A 14,016-nucleotide genomic window follows, 5' to 3' on the forward strand; every position below is an offset into this window, starting at 1 on the left:
TATTAAAGAACTGAATTTAAGATCATTTTCATAATATCGGCCGTGTTGAATAAAAAAGGGTGAAATCAGTTAATAAGAAAGTTAAATATCAATTTTTTGTAAGTTGTTTTACTGTTTTCACTCTACATATTATGTAAACATAAATATTATTGAGAACATTTAGCATCTAATCGACTATCACTTTACTGAAAGGATGTTTTTTTTTGTAACATGTTAGAGACCTGTGTGTCGTAGTTTTTGTTTTTAAAAATAAAAAATACACTACGGCTCTATTAAATAAAGGCGGCACAAAAATGTCAGTGGCGAGGAAAGTCTACGCACGAATTGGTTGTTAATAAAATCATAGGATATCTATAGATTCTTTTAACAAAATAATATTATTATATCACTTAGTTTGCGTAAATTTTCATTAGTTATAAAATGATTTATGGGTCTTCATTTGACTTTTTCTGCAGTTTTGAAAAGAATGTTTGTTTCTGAGTTGATTTCTAATGTTGATTCCGAATCAAAACTCAGAAATATTCGTTTTCAACATTATTTTTATGTTTTCTTTAATATATTCCAAAAACTTGTTGTTATAACCTAAAGACTACAAGTTTACAAATTCGGCGCATTTACAAAGCTAGTGACTACGTAGTCAAAATTCAACTAGCTTTGTGAATGCAAAAGTACACTACAAAGCTACTCAATCTGATACTGTCACATTATTGACAAATGCAAATGTATAAAATAAGAAACATTTTTGATTTGATAACTTTAATTTATCTTTTGTGTTTTTAAATTCAATAAAATCAAATTTAAGACACAGTTGACAGTTTGAATGATTTATATTTGTATTTAAATACTGAACGATTTATTTTATTTTCAATTCGTGTGTTTTAACCGAGCAGCTGATTGTGAATTGTCAAAATCATTCTCCATTAACTGAAGTGTGAGTCATGAAATTCTTCTAAATAAATTAAATAATATCAGACTTATTGACCATTTCGTTATGTGGATTACGTCATATTTTAAAGATAGAAATAATAGCGTCATGTTCAAGAGTAACCCTTCATTTCAATTTAAAGTCAATTCTGGTGTACCTCAAGGAAGGCAGCTTGGTCTATTCCTGTTTATTTTGTTTATTAATGATTTCCCTTCTGTTTTAAATAATTCTTTATCGCTAATCTATGCAGATGATGTTATTACCTAAAATAATTGTAAAGAGCCACAAGAAGATCTAATTAAATTTAAATAAATTATTTAATTTTAAATATTGATATTGGTGTATTGAATGAAACGATTTTATCCAGCCATTGTTAGGAGCCTGGTCTCCACGGAGGAATGCTTTGGAGTACTGGAAGAGGCTTCAGCACGCTTGTGGTTTCACGGCTCAGCTCGTCGCGTGGGGTGGTTCTTGCCACCTTCCAGTACACCTCCTGCTCGACTAAACATTAATTTAATTCGTGCCTAAGGTAACTACAAGATGTAAATGCCACAAACCTGAGAACTTTGACGATATTTTAGAGAAATTCGAAATCGGTTCTTCGAGATTAAGTTTTAAAAAAAATAATATGACTAACCTAATATAATAAAAAAAAACCTTCACCAAAAAAAATAATAATAATAATAAAAATTAATAAAAAGAAATTATAAAAAAAATTAAAAGAAAACTAAACCCAAACTAAGACTAAAATTAAAAAAATCTAAAAGTGTGAACTTATTCTTCCTAAAGCACCTCTTTTTAACCCCCCCAAATAACGTCACACTGAATCCCAAACGTTCATTTGATATTATTGACGAAAGTCTGGCCAGCCCGCCCAAGTATCATGAAGATACTTCCTTCGCTATTTCCATGGTCGAATATAGCGGAAATGACTCAACCAGTCACAAATTCGTCCGTTTCGAAAGTTAGTCTTTCATGCCGAAAGAAAATTCAGAATAGCATCTGGACGGCCTTACCAAGCCTCCACACACCACTAGCTTCTCAAATTAGTACACCATTTTTTTCTTGTTTCAATATTAATTCAAATTATAACTTTATTTATCAATTTCACGGTCATTAAATAACATATATCCATATATTCCTTGTCAATTGTATTTAAATCTGGGTCAGGATAGAATTTACCCGTTAAAAGTATTTTTATCAGATTAAACTATGGCGCTAATATTCCTCTTAATCAGTCAGTAAATTTAACAAATTCCCTTCAAACTTGAAATTTATTTTTTTCCTATAAGTGGTTAAAAATTATGTTTTAAGTTTTTTAAGTTTTAATTTAACTAAATATTGTAAACTTAACATTAGCATTTAATGTATTTAATAAATAATATGAAGAATATTTAGGTATATGAATAAATAACATGTATATGAAAAGTAATGTGCATACGCCCCAGTTAACAATTGATTTATTGTCGTTTTTTAAAAAAAAATACAACTTCGAAATGTTACGTTTTAACTGGGTACTTTTATTTTGTATTCAATTTTTTTTATTAAACTTGTGCTTTAATTTTTAAAACAACATAACTTTGCAAGTTTGTGTTTATTTATTAAAATTACAACACTTTCTTAGACTTTATATCAATCCTAAAGTTTCAATCGTTATTCAAATAAAGTAATTAAAACTTAAAATATTTATTTATTAAATAAAATGTATATTGGTGTTTAAATAAGCTCCATATTTTTTTACAATACTGTTTGCTTTTAGTTAAATTATTTTTCGAAAACAAATCCGAAAAGACAAGCAAACAAAACCAAGAAAGCAAAATGCAAAAACAAAAAATGAATATATTTTAGGTGGGTAGCTAATTTTGAAAATGCATACATTTAACATTTTGAGAACCAGTTTTGCAACAATTTATGAACGAGAATTCCGGGTCTACGTAGACCTAACCTACGTCTACGTATTTGATGTGTTTTCTGTTTAAGTTGACGTTGGCTTGACATTTGACAGTTGTTTCCAAAGTTACGGCAGTGGCAGAGCGCAACCAAGAATCCATAGACAGCGCTCTCTATTTTTCTTTCTTCGTTTTCTTTTAAAATTCGTTTTCTAATTTAATTGAAAACTAATTGATTGTTAAATTAAACATATCGCAAGGAATGATTGTATAAGAAAATCATTCTTTAAGAAGGCCGCGTTTATTTTCGTTAACTTAGTGCGGTGTGTGGACTTTGCCCTAGTTGCTGGGGGTTCTGGTTCAGCTTTCCCTTTGATTGAATTGAACGTCATCTAACAGGCAGTCATCAAGAATTCATAATAAATACCTCAAAGATAATACTTAGTTCATTTTAATCGATAAAGGTAATTCACTTAAATCTTATCAGAAGTTAGAACAATTAACAAATGATCAAAGTTCGATTTTGATGTTTCTGTTTAGTTTGATTTATAAAAATACTCATCAAAAAACATCGAAACAATGTCGTCACAAGAAGCAGCACCTGAACAAAAAGTCAATCCCATCAAATCCTTCATTAGTGGAGGTTTTGGTGGGATTTGTAACGTCCTTTCAGGTCATCCTTTGGACACAATAAAGGTAAGTATATATCTCTATTTATTTGAATGAACATTTCTAAACAGTTGATTAATGTTAAAGGTTCGTTTACAAACAATGCCCACACCACCACCAGGAACTGCTCCCATGTACAAAGGTACCTTCGATTGTGCCAGTAAAACGATTCGCAACGAAGGTGTTCGTGGATTATATAAGGGAATTCAAGCACCCCTTACCGGTGTAGCACCTATATTTGCTGTCTGCTTTACAGGTTATGGCTTAGGAACAAGACTTCAACAGACCGAAGATAATAAGAAATTAAATTATGGACAAGTTTTTATTGCTGGTTCATTTTCGGGATTATTCTCAACAGCTATTATGGCACCGGGTGAAAGAATTAAGTGCTTGCTTCAAGTACAATCAGATACAAAGGGATCTAAAAAATACGATGGTATGATAGATTGTGCAAAGAAATTGTATAAGGAAGGTGGTTTAAGGAGCATATTTAAAGGAAGCTGTGCAACTATGTTGCGAGGTGAGTTTATACATTTTGTTGAATAATATTTTGTTTTAGCAAGTTTTGGGTTTGAACTGCCCACATTAAACTTTAAACAACCTATCAAATTAATTTCAAAATATAGTCTCTACTATGCCAGAAATATGAATATGTACAGAAAAATCTATTATTATTATTATTATTATTATTATTATTATTATTATTATAGTTTATTAACATTAAATTAAAATTTACATGTTAATCGAAACGAGCACTAGCTGCCTGGGGCTACTGACTTTTAATTTAAAAAGAAAATACGTTTAATTTTAATTTTGTAAATATGTACATAGATAAATTAATGGTAGTTTTAAATTTACATTTTGTGCTTTATATAGTTTCAAATCAAATATTTAATTTTATGAAGTTATAAACTTGTTTAATGTTTTGTGGATCAAAGTTATTTAGGATTTATGTTGTTGAGGATGATGTGTTGTTAACGCTGGTGTTGGAAGTCAAGGATTTACATATATCTTTTCCTAGGATGTGTTTAATGTCTATCCGTGATTGGCAGTGAGGGCAGGTTGGTGGACTTTCTTTTTTTAAAAGGTGTTGGTGTGTGAGTGTTGTGTGTCCCAGCCGTAATCTGACAAAAACGGTATTCATCTGCTTCGAGGTGGTGATTGGGTAGATCGGTTTGGATTTGGTGAGATTGATGAATTTGTATGAGTTTGAATAGTTGTTCCAGTCAGTAAATTTTTGTTCTTTAACTTTGTTTTGAACTTCTCGTAATACATTACGTTTCGTCAGCAATTTGACCAGTTTGACTGAGCAAAGATGAGCATCATTAGCCGCTTTATCAGCATGCTCTTTACCCAAAATTCCTACATGGCCCGGTATCCACATAAGTTCCAACTTGTTAGGGTATTTTGTAAGTTGGTCTCTTAATCTACTGATAATATTTGTCGTATTATTGGGGTTTTGAATTGCATGAAGCACCGACTGACTGTCAGAGCAAATCACAAATTTGCCAAGAAGTTTATCGATAATCCTTGCTGTTTGTAAAATAGATGTCGCCTCAGCTGTTAAAATGGAAGCGGTATTATCCAATACCCCTATGGATATTAGGGAACCGTTTTCGTACGTTGATGCAAAGGTGGTGCTTTCTTGGACTTTTTAACCTACGGTGAATGCAATATACCAGTGATTTGACCTTAGATCAGCTGTGATATCATGGAATAAGGATTGGTACATGCTGTTGGATGTATTGCTTTTGTTATAATTGGTCATCTCCATAATAAAAGAGGACTTCTTAATACAAGGGTGGGAAACTTGGGAAGTATTTAACATTATAGGAAGCTCCATGGAATTTGCGGTTGTTAATGGAATGGATATGGCTGATGGAATACGCTTGAGACATTTTGTTTGTCTAAGTGTTTTGAAGTCTTCGTTGATAATGGAACCTTGTACAAAAGAAAGTTTGGTGTATAGCTTAGCTCTGGTTTCTAAGATGCGTTCTTCCACTAAGGGAAGTCCTGCCTCAGCCAACATATTCCGTACTGGACTGGTGGGAAAAGCATTTAAACTCCTCGTTGTTTTGGGGGAATTGCCATATATTAAGAGGCCTTAGTCACTTTGACTTAATACTAGCGATCTAGTAACGTTACATAAAGTGTTTAAATGAGCATTTGATTTTTTACATGATAGAAAATAAATTAACTAAATTAGCTCTAGCAGCTAGGCTTTTTTTAAGTTCAATACAATCTGATATAAGATAAAAATCATGTCTTAAAAATGACAATATCTACAATTTAAAAAAATAGCTTTTCTTTGGTTTCCACACACTCATCGAATTCTGATTGTACAAGGATCAATGAGATTTATATACATTCTTATTCACTGCAAGGACACAACACTTTATTGACTGACTGATACTGACAGATCATCAAAATTACGCGTCTCGTTACAGTAGGGTCTTCAATTTTTTTACAAAGATATGGCTTAAAGGTAACGAGGCTGATACAGAGTTAGAGATTTTGTATTTAGAAATTTTTGTCGGGTGTATAGGGATAAGATGCAATATCAGCATACTCATTTCCCTAATTTCAGGAGTCTACATTAACTTGATGTTATTTGTCTATTTAATAAGTTGATATCTGATTTCAAATATGAGTTCAGTGCTGTTGTTGGGGTTTTCTATGTTGTGAAGGACAGATATTCTATCAGGATCATATTACGTGTGGTTTAGTGCGTTGAAGAATAGCAAATGTTTCAGCGGTGAAAACTTTTGCATCAGGCAGATGACCAATGCTGGTTATAGATCTGTATTCATGTGTCACTGCAAGTGATGTACACTATTTAGATATTCTTTATAATGACTTTATTTTAAATACTGAAACTGACATAAAAAACAACCCAAAAAACTTTTGAAGACATGTTAATAGTAAGGGAAATACTGACGGGTATCCAAACTGCATGTTTTTCAACAACGAACTTAGCCATGACTCTGAAAAAAATTCATACGTGTTTGTAAATTTTTTCAAAGATGTTTTCGATGTAGCGAAACCCCTGCCTGAGTCATTGCCCCCCTCACAAAATGTCCCTCGTTTGAATTCAATTAGTATTTGGATCTCTGAAGATAAAATCGTTCGCAAAGCTTCAGAACTTTACGTTTGTTATAGGTCCAGATGGTGTACCTTCTTATATTTTGAAAAAATGCACATCCTATTTATTATATCCTCTTCATATTCTTTTTATTGAATCGCTCAAATTTACAATTTTTAATGAAATTTGGAAGAGTTCGTTCATAACACCGATACATAAAAAGGGTAGTAAAAATGAAATACAAAATGATCGTTCCATTGCAAAAATGTCCGTCATCCCTAAGTTATTTGAATCCATTATTTGTAAAGTCATATCGTTTAATTGGTAGTATATATTTTGTGACAGTCAACATGATTTTGTTCAAAATAAGTCAACAGTTACTAACCTCTTTTATTTCAGTTCTTTTTGCTTAGATTCGTTTGAAAAACGGAAACAAGTTAACTGTGTCTTCACAGACTTGATAAGTTGTGACATAAAACGTTAACTTCCAAACTTAAATCCCAAGGCTTTAACGATAAATTTGTTAGTTGGGTTTTGTCGTACTTATATAATAGATCATACAGCGTAGTTTTTAGGAATGAGTGGTCATAATATTTTTATACCAACTCTGGCGTACCACAAGGTACACACTTAGGACCTTTACTGTTTATTTTGTACGTTAACGACTAACCTTCTATTATAAAACACTCATCTGTATTAATTTACGTTGATGACATTAAAATTTTCAAACATATTGACACACTTGAGAACTAAATAGTTTTCGCGAATGATGTCTTATAAATAAGCTTTTACTGAACACAGACAAATGTAAATCAATGTGTTTTACACGCAAACAAAGCGTTTTGACTTTCATTTATCAATTAAATCTATTAATCTAAGAATAAATGTAATATTAGTCTTAAGTTCTAACGTTAGTTTGTTTAAATAAATAAATAATGAATAAACTTCCACCCAATCAATTTTAGGTCAGTAGAAATTGGTCTGAAGAATTGGCAGTAGATGTTATCGTTGGTATTAGCTTTTTTGTAATTAGCTAGCGTCATTATTAAAGCATTCGAGCTAATGAACCATAGACACCCAAATAGTTGGTCATTGTCAGTTTTGCTGAAAAGTAACATTCTAGTGGTATTTGAAAGGGTGTTAATATGCAATATCTAGGAAATGCTTAAGCTCTAAGCAATGTTGCTTCCAAAAATAATTTGTATTAAATACTAATCCTAAGATACTAAAGTTATTAATAGTTTCGATTTCTACATTATTTACATTTTATATTTAGTGAAGGGAAATTTAGTTTTCGACGAATATGGAGTAATTTAAATTTTGGAATAGATAATTTAGCCTCTACATTTTTCGACCAATTAAAAACATTCTTTTAGAGTGATTTAAAACAAGATTTTACTTTTATCGATATCATTAATTTCAATAATAATAGTGTATAAAATAGTTTTCTTGTGCCAAAGTAATTGAAATTTTGTGAATTTCCACTTGTATCTATTTGCATTACTCAGGAAGAATAACGACATTCAACAAAAAATGGCTTGCCCATATCAACTGTAGCATTATAAACAGTGATATTATCAGTTTTAAAGCTCCACTAGTCCACATTAAATTTCAAAAAAAGAACATGTCCAATTGTATATTTTCGATGGGGTTGGTGAAGGCCTTTGCTGAAAACTGCTAAATATAGGCCTCTCCTTCCTAGGCGGAAGTTTTTGTGACTCAAGAGGCCTTGTTCGATCTTCAAGCCAGCGTGATATCGATGTCTGATATCAGGATTTGCTAAGATAGTAAAGCTGCTAAGAGTCTCAAACAGTCCAGAACAAATTCAATGTTGCCTTTTGGCGGGTTCATAGCCACCTGAACATTTCATGAAATTTTTCAAAGCTGAGGAACGTATCTAAAACGGTACGATATTACCTATTTTAGCACTTATGGCTGATGCACTGCCTCGAATAAAAAAGGACGACACGCAAATTTGTGTATTCTCAAATGATTTTTAGAAAAGCTGCATGAACCAGTAAGAGAAGAAAACAATTTCTAACTTCTCTGTACCTACCCTGCTGCAGGCCATAGACGTTGGATTCAATAATAGTGATCCAATTGACCTCATCAAAAGTGTCTTAAGCTTCGTAAGGAACCCAATAAGTTTTGTTGAGTTTAGAAGAAAGATTCATTGTGTCATCAATTTTACCTCACAATCAGTCCATATAATAATGGCACACGGCCTTATTAGTTCCCTATGATGATGAGCGCCACTGTTTCAAAGTTATAAATCTATTTAAATAAAAGAAAGTTCCTTTAACAAATAAGTTTCAATATAATATTTTAAATAACTACCATTTTATTTTCATTTTATTAAAACATATTTTTATATTACATTCAGTCAAAAACATTTAACTTTTAGCTTAAAAACAAAAACCTAGACACTGTTAAACGAAATTTGAAGTTAGTTCGAAGTCGTTTTAAAAAATTAATGCTTAACTTTCTTACACCTAGAAAATATTTGTAACTCCTTTATTTTTGTAATTCCTATTTAATTTTGAAATAAATTCCCTTAGGCCTAATCTTATACACAAAAACATATACATCCGCTGTTTGGTTATTTCTCATTTGTTTAGATTCTAAATATTATTGTAGTCAAATTGCTCATCAATTCTCCCTCCAAAGATATCATCATATTTAGTAACTTCTTGAGATTTGTTTTTCCGCAAACCCTCTCCGGTAAGATATTGTAAACTATTTATATGGGCCATCGTCTTTTGGACCTTATGATGTTTAGCCTGAGCCCATGGAATAACAATTCGTTCCTTTTGCAGTAGCATTCGTTTCATTTCTGATTTGTCCTGATATAAGGTATTCATATTCAGTCGTTCGTCTGAAAGCTTATACTTCGGCATACGATGTTGTGGTTGTTGGTGGTTTGTCAGTGGTGTTGATGATGGGTTTTGTTGATTGTGGTGTTTCTTGGTTGTCTTCTTGCATTGGATGTTCTTACGCAGTACATAAAATACACTTCGTCCATTATAATTCTTACACCTTGGCGATAAGGCCTTTTCAAATTTGTAAGTGTCTATTTTGCGACAGGATAGTTGTTTTCCAGTATGGAACTGTTTGATGCATCGACTGGTCTTGCCAACACTCAATTGATTAGTGATCTTTTGTTTCCACAATGCCATGTCACAGGTACATTTCCATGGGTTCTCTGTCAGACGAACTAGTTTGAGTGATGGATTGTGGAAAAATGTCGACGGAAGGTATTTAAGGTTGTTCCTTTGCAAATAGATCTCTCGAAGTTGATTTTGCTCATCGAACAAACCAGGAGGAATGTATGAAAGATTGTTGTTGGACAAATCGACTATTTCCAATTTTTTACAGCCGAAGAATGAATCCATAGAGATTTCCCTAATATTGCAAGAACTTAAATTCAATTCCCTAAGAAAAGCCATATCGGCGAAAGCATCGAATTCGATACTTCTTATTTGTCCTTTCACATCAAGAATTTCCAAAGACCTCAAATTTTGAAAGACATCATGATCGAGAGCCCCAATTGAAACATTTGTTAGAGTGAGAACCTTGAGAAGATGCAACGAATCGAACGGAGCATTTCCCCAGAGTTCAGCTGCGACATCTTTCGAACCCAGATGCATTGTTCTTGTATTATTCATGACTCCAAATGTTGCTGGAAATATATACCGAATCGGATTGTGTCTAAAGTCGACATATTCGAGTTTGGGAAATGGAGGAAAACTCAATTCGGACAATTTAGACAAACTATTATGACTCAAATCGAGAACCTCCAAGTCTAGCAAACCAGCAAGCGAACGATAATTGAAATCCAAAATAGAATTGTATGCCAGCGATAAGGTTTTGATGTGCATTGCTCCATACAGTGCGAAGGCGGGTACTATTTTAATCTCATTATGCTCGAGTGATAAGTGTTGCAATTCTAAAAGTCCATCGAACATCTCCCAGCGCATTTCATCCAATCGGCAGTGATTTATTCGAAGAACTTCTAAATGATCCCAGCCATAGAAGGTGACCAAACGGGATTTCTTTATCTCCTGTATGTAAACGTCATAGGGAACTATGTCGATTTCTTGATCTTCAGGCATAGCTTCCAGAGATATGTTGTAGGCAATTTGTTCACTACTTGGTACGTATTCGAAACTCTCTCGTGGATGAATAGGATTCTTGGGCCGTTTGTAGTTTTCCGATCCAAAGAGTGCGATTGACTCGAAATTGGCGTGTTGAAGGAAGCTCATTGGTTCGTCAATGATGAGTCGAAAACTTTTATCACTTGGTCCTCTGATTTCCAATGTTGTCAATTGATTTAGAGGTTTGAAAACACTTGTTGGCACTGAAAAGGGTGAGGTTGTGTTGAAATAGCAAGAGAGATTGGATTGAACCAGTTGACAACTTACCTGTTTTGTTTTGTCCTTCGGCAGTGTAGAGAAGCACCAAAGCCTGTAGATCAACGGGTAGCTGGCTAACAAGTGCACGGACATCATTTTCGACTTGTAGAATGCAGGTTACTTGTTGAATAAACGAATTTTCATTGAAACCTTCATCCCCGTCATACATGACTTCATTGTCATTAATCAATTCGTCTTGGGTTTCTTGTGTTGAACCTCTGCTTCCCATTGAACGGTCTTGATTTTTGGTTTGCATAAAGTTTATCCAACGTGATATTTGTAAATCCATAAAGTGGGCATATTGACAAACACATCCCTTGGGACATTTCATATAAGCTGTGGGGGCTGATGGGCCGCAAAAGACATTGCAAATCTAAATTGAATTGAGTTATTTTTTGTCACGTGCTTTTCTTTGTATTCACTTTAATACTCACCAGACATATTATAAGGACTGTTGCAACTGAACTCTTCATGATGGAGCAGTAGGAATAAAATACGTGAAAGGGGAAATTTTAGAAATTTTAACAAATATCGAGCTGCAGTTTAAACCAAACCACCGCAACGTCTTCTTCGCAAATCATTGAATAAGTTATGACTATGAGTATTCTTACAATTCGAAATGTGACGAAGCGGCCGACGCGACACACGATTAGAAGTAAAGAAAGGATGTGGCTTATCAAGTAAACGTTTGATAAGCATGTTATTGTTGTTTCTTCAAAACAGTACACAGAATTTAAAGAGGCTGAGTTGTGTTGAAGTAGTCGGGACCTGACATGGCTTGGTTTTTTCTCTCTTCATCAGTGTGAACGTTTCATATAGACTGATGGATGTAAAACGCTAAAAACTCTTTGAAATTATTAATCTTTCTGAATATATATTCATACAATTATGCAGATACACAGGCTTGAGAGAATTATTACGAAAGCTGATATAAGTTGTTGTTCTTGTTGAGAAAGTTTAAAAATATTTAAATAAACGATAACATAAAAGAAAAAAAAACTAATAAAATAATATTTTGTTCCTGTAGGCGTGACAAAATATTATTTAAGAACGGCTATAGTGATTTTGGTCACTGATAATTTTACACTAGCAATGTGTACCATTGGATAACAACATTTCCGCAATTCAGAGCTTTTAATTAATTTTTAGGAATTCCTGTATAATCGCAGATTTGAGCAGTTTTGCAATCTTGGAATATTTTTTGAGTGGGTCCAATATGTTAGCTTTTAAAATGTTAGTCAAAAATAATAAGCTCAAGGTAATGGTGGAGGGAGGTCTTATTTTGACATTTTTGTTTAAACATAAGCTGTGCCTTGGCTCTAGCTTTCCTGGATACTTCGTATTTCAAAGAATTCTCAAATTCTTCATCATTTTTTAAGAGCTTCATTTTCCATGTACCAATTTTTAAAGAAAATTCTGACGTTAACAATTTCTCACTTTATTGATGGCGATAAAAACATAGAATAGGAGTGAGTCTGAGTTCAATGTTATTAAGTCTAGATTTAATCCATGGTTGAAGAGAATAAAATTCCTCAAAAGTATTATTATAGTCAACTTATGAGCACTTAATTAATTCTCTGATATTGTTGATTAAATTCTAAATATAAACGAGGACAATTTAGCTATTTTCTGTTCATGTAGCCGGCTGAGCTGGATCGAGAAACAGGTTTAAAATAATGAATGCAAAGGCTGTATATGCATTATTGCATTTTATTATCAATTATATCAATTTAATGATTTTAAATATTAATTTTTTAAATAAATGATGCATAATAAACGAAACCCTACATACTATGTTATAGATGTGTATTATTTAATGATTTAACATTTTATTCAATTTAACATACTTATTTAAAGATGTGCCTGCTAATGGAATGTATTTCTTTGTCTATGAGTATCTACAAGATATGGCGAAACAAAAGGCCGGTGCTGAAAATGTAGGAGTATATTCAGCACTATTTGCCGGTGGTATGGCTGGTATGTCCTATTGGATTTTAGGTATGCCAGCTGATGTGCTCAAAAGTCGGTTACAAACAGGTAATATTTTTAATATTTATTAATTATTATTCTATAAATAATATATCTATAATTATTTTCTTTCAATCTATGTATATAGCACCTGAAGGAACTTATAAGCATGGAATACGTAGTGTTTTTGCTGATCTAATAAAGAAAGATGGTCCATTTGCCTTGTATCGTGGTGTTGTTCCGGTAATGATTCGTGCCTTCCCAGCTAATGCTGCATGTTTCTTTGGCATTGAAGTGTGTAATACATTTATGAAAAAACTTGGCTTCTAGTTTGTGTTTTCTTTTTTGAAACAGAGACAAAGACTCAAAAAAAGTGTGTTCTTTAACAATAACTAAATGAAAATATACCATGAAATTTAATATAATTTTTATAAAATAAATTGTTAATATTTTGTTTTTGAATTCAAGATATTTATTTGTGTTAATTAGGTAGCTGTATGAATTATAAAAAATAATAGAACAAATACAACACTGGTCATTTAAATCAAATCCAATTCTATAAAAATACCTTTTTTAAGCTATGTATCAATAAAAAGAAAACAATAAATGAAATTTATATTTGTGTTGTATTTATGCATTAAACAAATGTAGTACCCGTGACATGATTGTTAGTGCGTTGCACTATCATGCGAGAGGTATTAGGTTCGACCCCTGCCTGTGCCACCAAAGTTATTTTCACGGGTACTGCCTATTGCGAGGAATTGACAAAAACAAAAACAAGAGTGGTTCTTGTCATGAACGAGTGGTTTCTCAAAGTGGCCGTTCGTATTCGGCATATACACTTTAGGTCCCCTCCATCCCTGCAATTACTCGCACACAGGAATAATTGAGAGTTGTAGGGCACTAGGCCTTGGTTCTCTAGGGGCTGTTGCGCCACCTAATTTATTATTAAAAAAATACGCTTCCTGAAACTTATCAAGTTTTTTAGTCCTATTGACAATCGGACAAAAAGAATGTAAATTTTCGTAATGCAATTTCTTCTAAAAAATGCCAAAGAGAAGTTGAAATTAT

At 32.6% G+C, this 14,016-nt stretch overlaps 2 protein-coding genes across 3 annotated transcripts; one reads left to right on the forward strand and one right to left on the reverse strand.

Annotated features, from left to right (window-relative positions):
• The first annotated feature begins 2,922 nt into the window (after positions 1-2,922).
• Positions 2,923-13,559, forward strand: LOC129938662 (congested-like trachea protein). 2 transcript variants are annotated; one of them, XM_056046337.1, is made up of 5 exons: positions 2,923-3,278; positions 3,331-3,510; positions 3,571-4,003; positions 12,835-13,014; positions 13,094-13,559. In XM_056046337.1, exons 2-5 carry the CDS (start codon positions 3,394-3,396, stop codon positions 13,273-13,275), a joined length of 912 nt encoding a protein of 303 aa, XP_055902312.1. In that variant the 5' UTR covers positions 2,923-3,278; positions 3,331-3,393; the 3' UTR covers positions 13,276-13,559. The 2 variants fall into 2 exon arrangements, with proteins under 2 accessions (XP_055902312.1, XP_055902311.1); XM_056046336.1 differs by having other exon boundaries at positions 3,355-3,510.
• Positions 8,884-11,666, reverse strand: LOC129938661 (leucine-rich repeat-containing protein 15-like). Its single transcript, XM_056046335.1, has 3 exons — positions 11,412-11,666; positions 10,987-11,350; positions 8,884-10,922 (listed from the first exon to the last, which is right to left on the reverse strand). Exons 1-3 carry the CDS (start codon positions 11,448-11,450, stop codon positions 9,187-9,189), a joined length of 2,139 nt encoding a protein of 712 aa, XP_055902310.1. The 5' UTR covers positions 11,451-11,666; the 3' UTR covers positions 8,884-9,186.
• Positions 13,560-14,016: the final 457 nt, after the last annotated feature.

The sequence above is a fragment of the Eupeodes corollae genome, chromosome 1 (assembly GCF_945859685.1).
Source record: "Eupeodes corollae chromosome 1, idEupCoro1.1, whole genome shotgun sequence".
Classification (NCBI taxonomy): Eukaryota; Metazoa; Arthropoda; class Insecta; order Diptera; family Syrphidae; genus Eupeodes; species Eupeodes corollae.